Consider the following 367-nt stretch of genomic DNA (forward strand, 5'->3'; position numbering starts at 1 on the left):
TTTCGTAAAAAATTATACAAAACGTGATGGCCAAGAGAAATGTCAAACTAATGGAAAATATGGGGAGAAAACTAGAAATATATGTATACAAATATTGGTCAAAATGGAAATGGAGACGCAACGTGTCTTGTCAACGGAATAGGGCGCACAAGCATTCACGTTTGGTGCTACAAGAAGCCAGGGATGGGAGGCCTGGCAATCTCTCAGGCACAAATTCGAGTAGCCCAAGATGAAGTCGCCTAGCTTCCCAATGCCGCTCTTTCTTCTTCTTCTGTTCTCCTTTTCATGGGCAACTTTGGCCAGTACTCATGACAGCTTTCTCCAATGCCTTTCCTTACATTCTGGTATTAATGCTAGACTCATTTAC

At 42.2% G+C, this 367-nt stretch overlaps 1 protein-coding gene across 1 annotated transcript in view; it reads left to right on the top strand.

The window, feature by feature from the left end:
• The first annotated feature begins 185 nt into the window (after nt 1-185).
• The window catches only part of LOC110427310 (tetrahydroberberine oxidase-like), a 6,259-nt gene continuing 6,077 nt past the window's right edge, over nt 186-367 (top strand). Inside the window, exon 1 of the mRNA XM_021442802.2 lies at nt 186-367. This exon is cut by the window's right edge and continues 132 nt beyond it. Coding sequence (XP_021298477.1) covers nt 230-367 — 138 coding nt within the window. The 5' untranslated portion in view covers nt 186-229.

The sequence above is a fragment of the Theobroma umbraticum genome, unplaced genomic scaffold (assembly GCF_002168275.2).
Source record: "Theobroma umbraticum cultivar Fairchild unplaced genomic scaffold, ASM216827v3 scaffold_228.0, whole genome shotgun sequence".
In the NCBI taxonomy this organism is placed as follows: domain Eukaryota; kingdom Viridiplantae; phylum Streptophyta; class Magnoliopsida; order Malvales; family Malvaceae; genus Theobroma; species Theobroma umbraticum.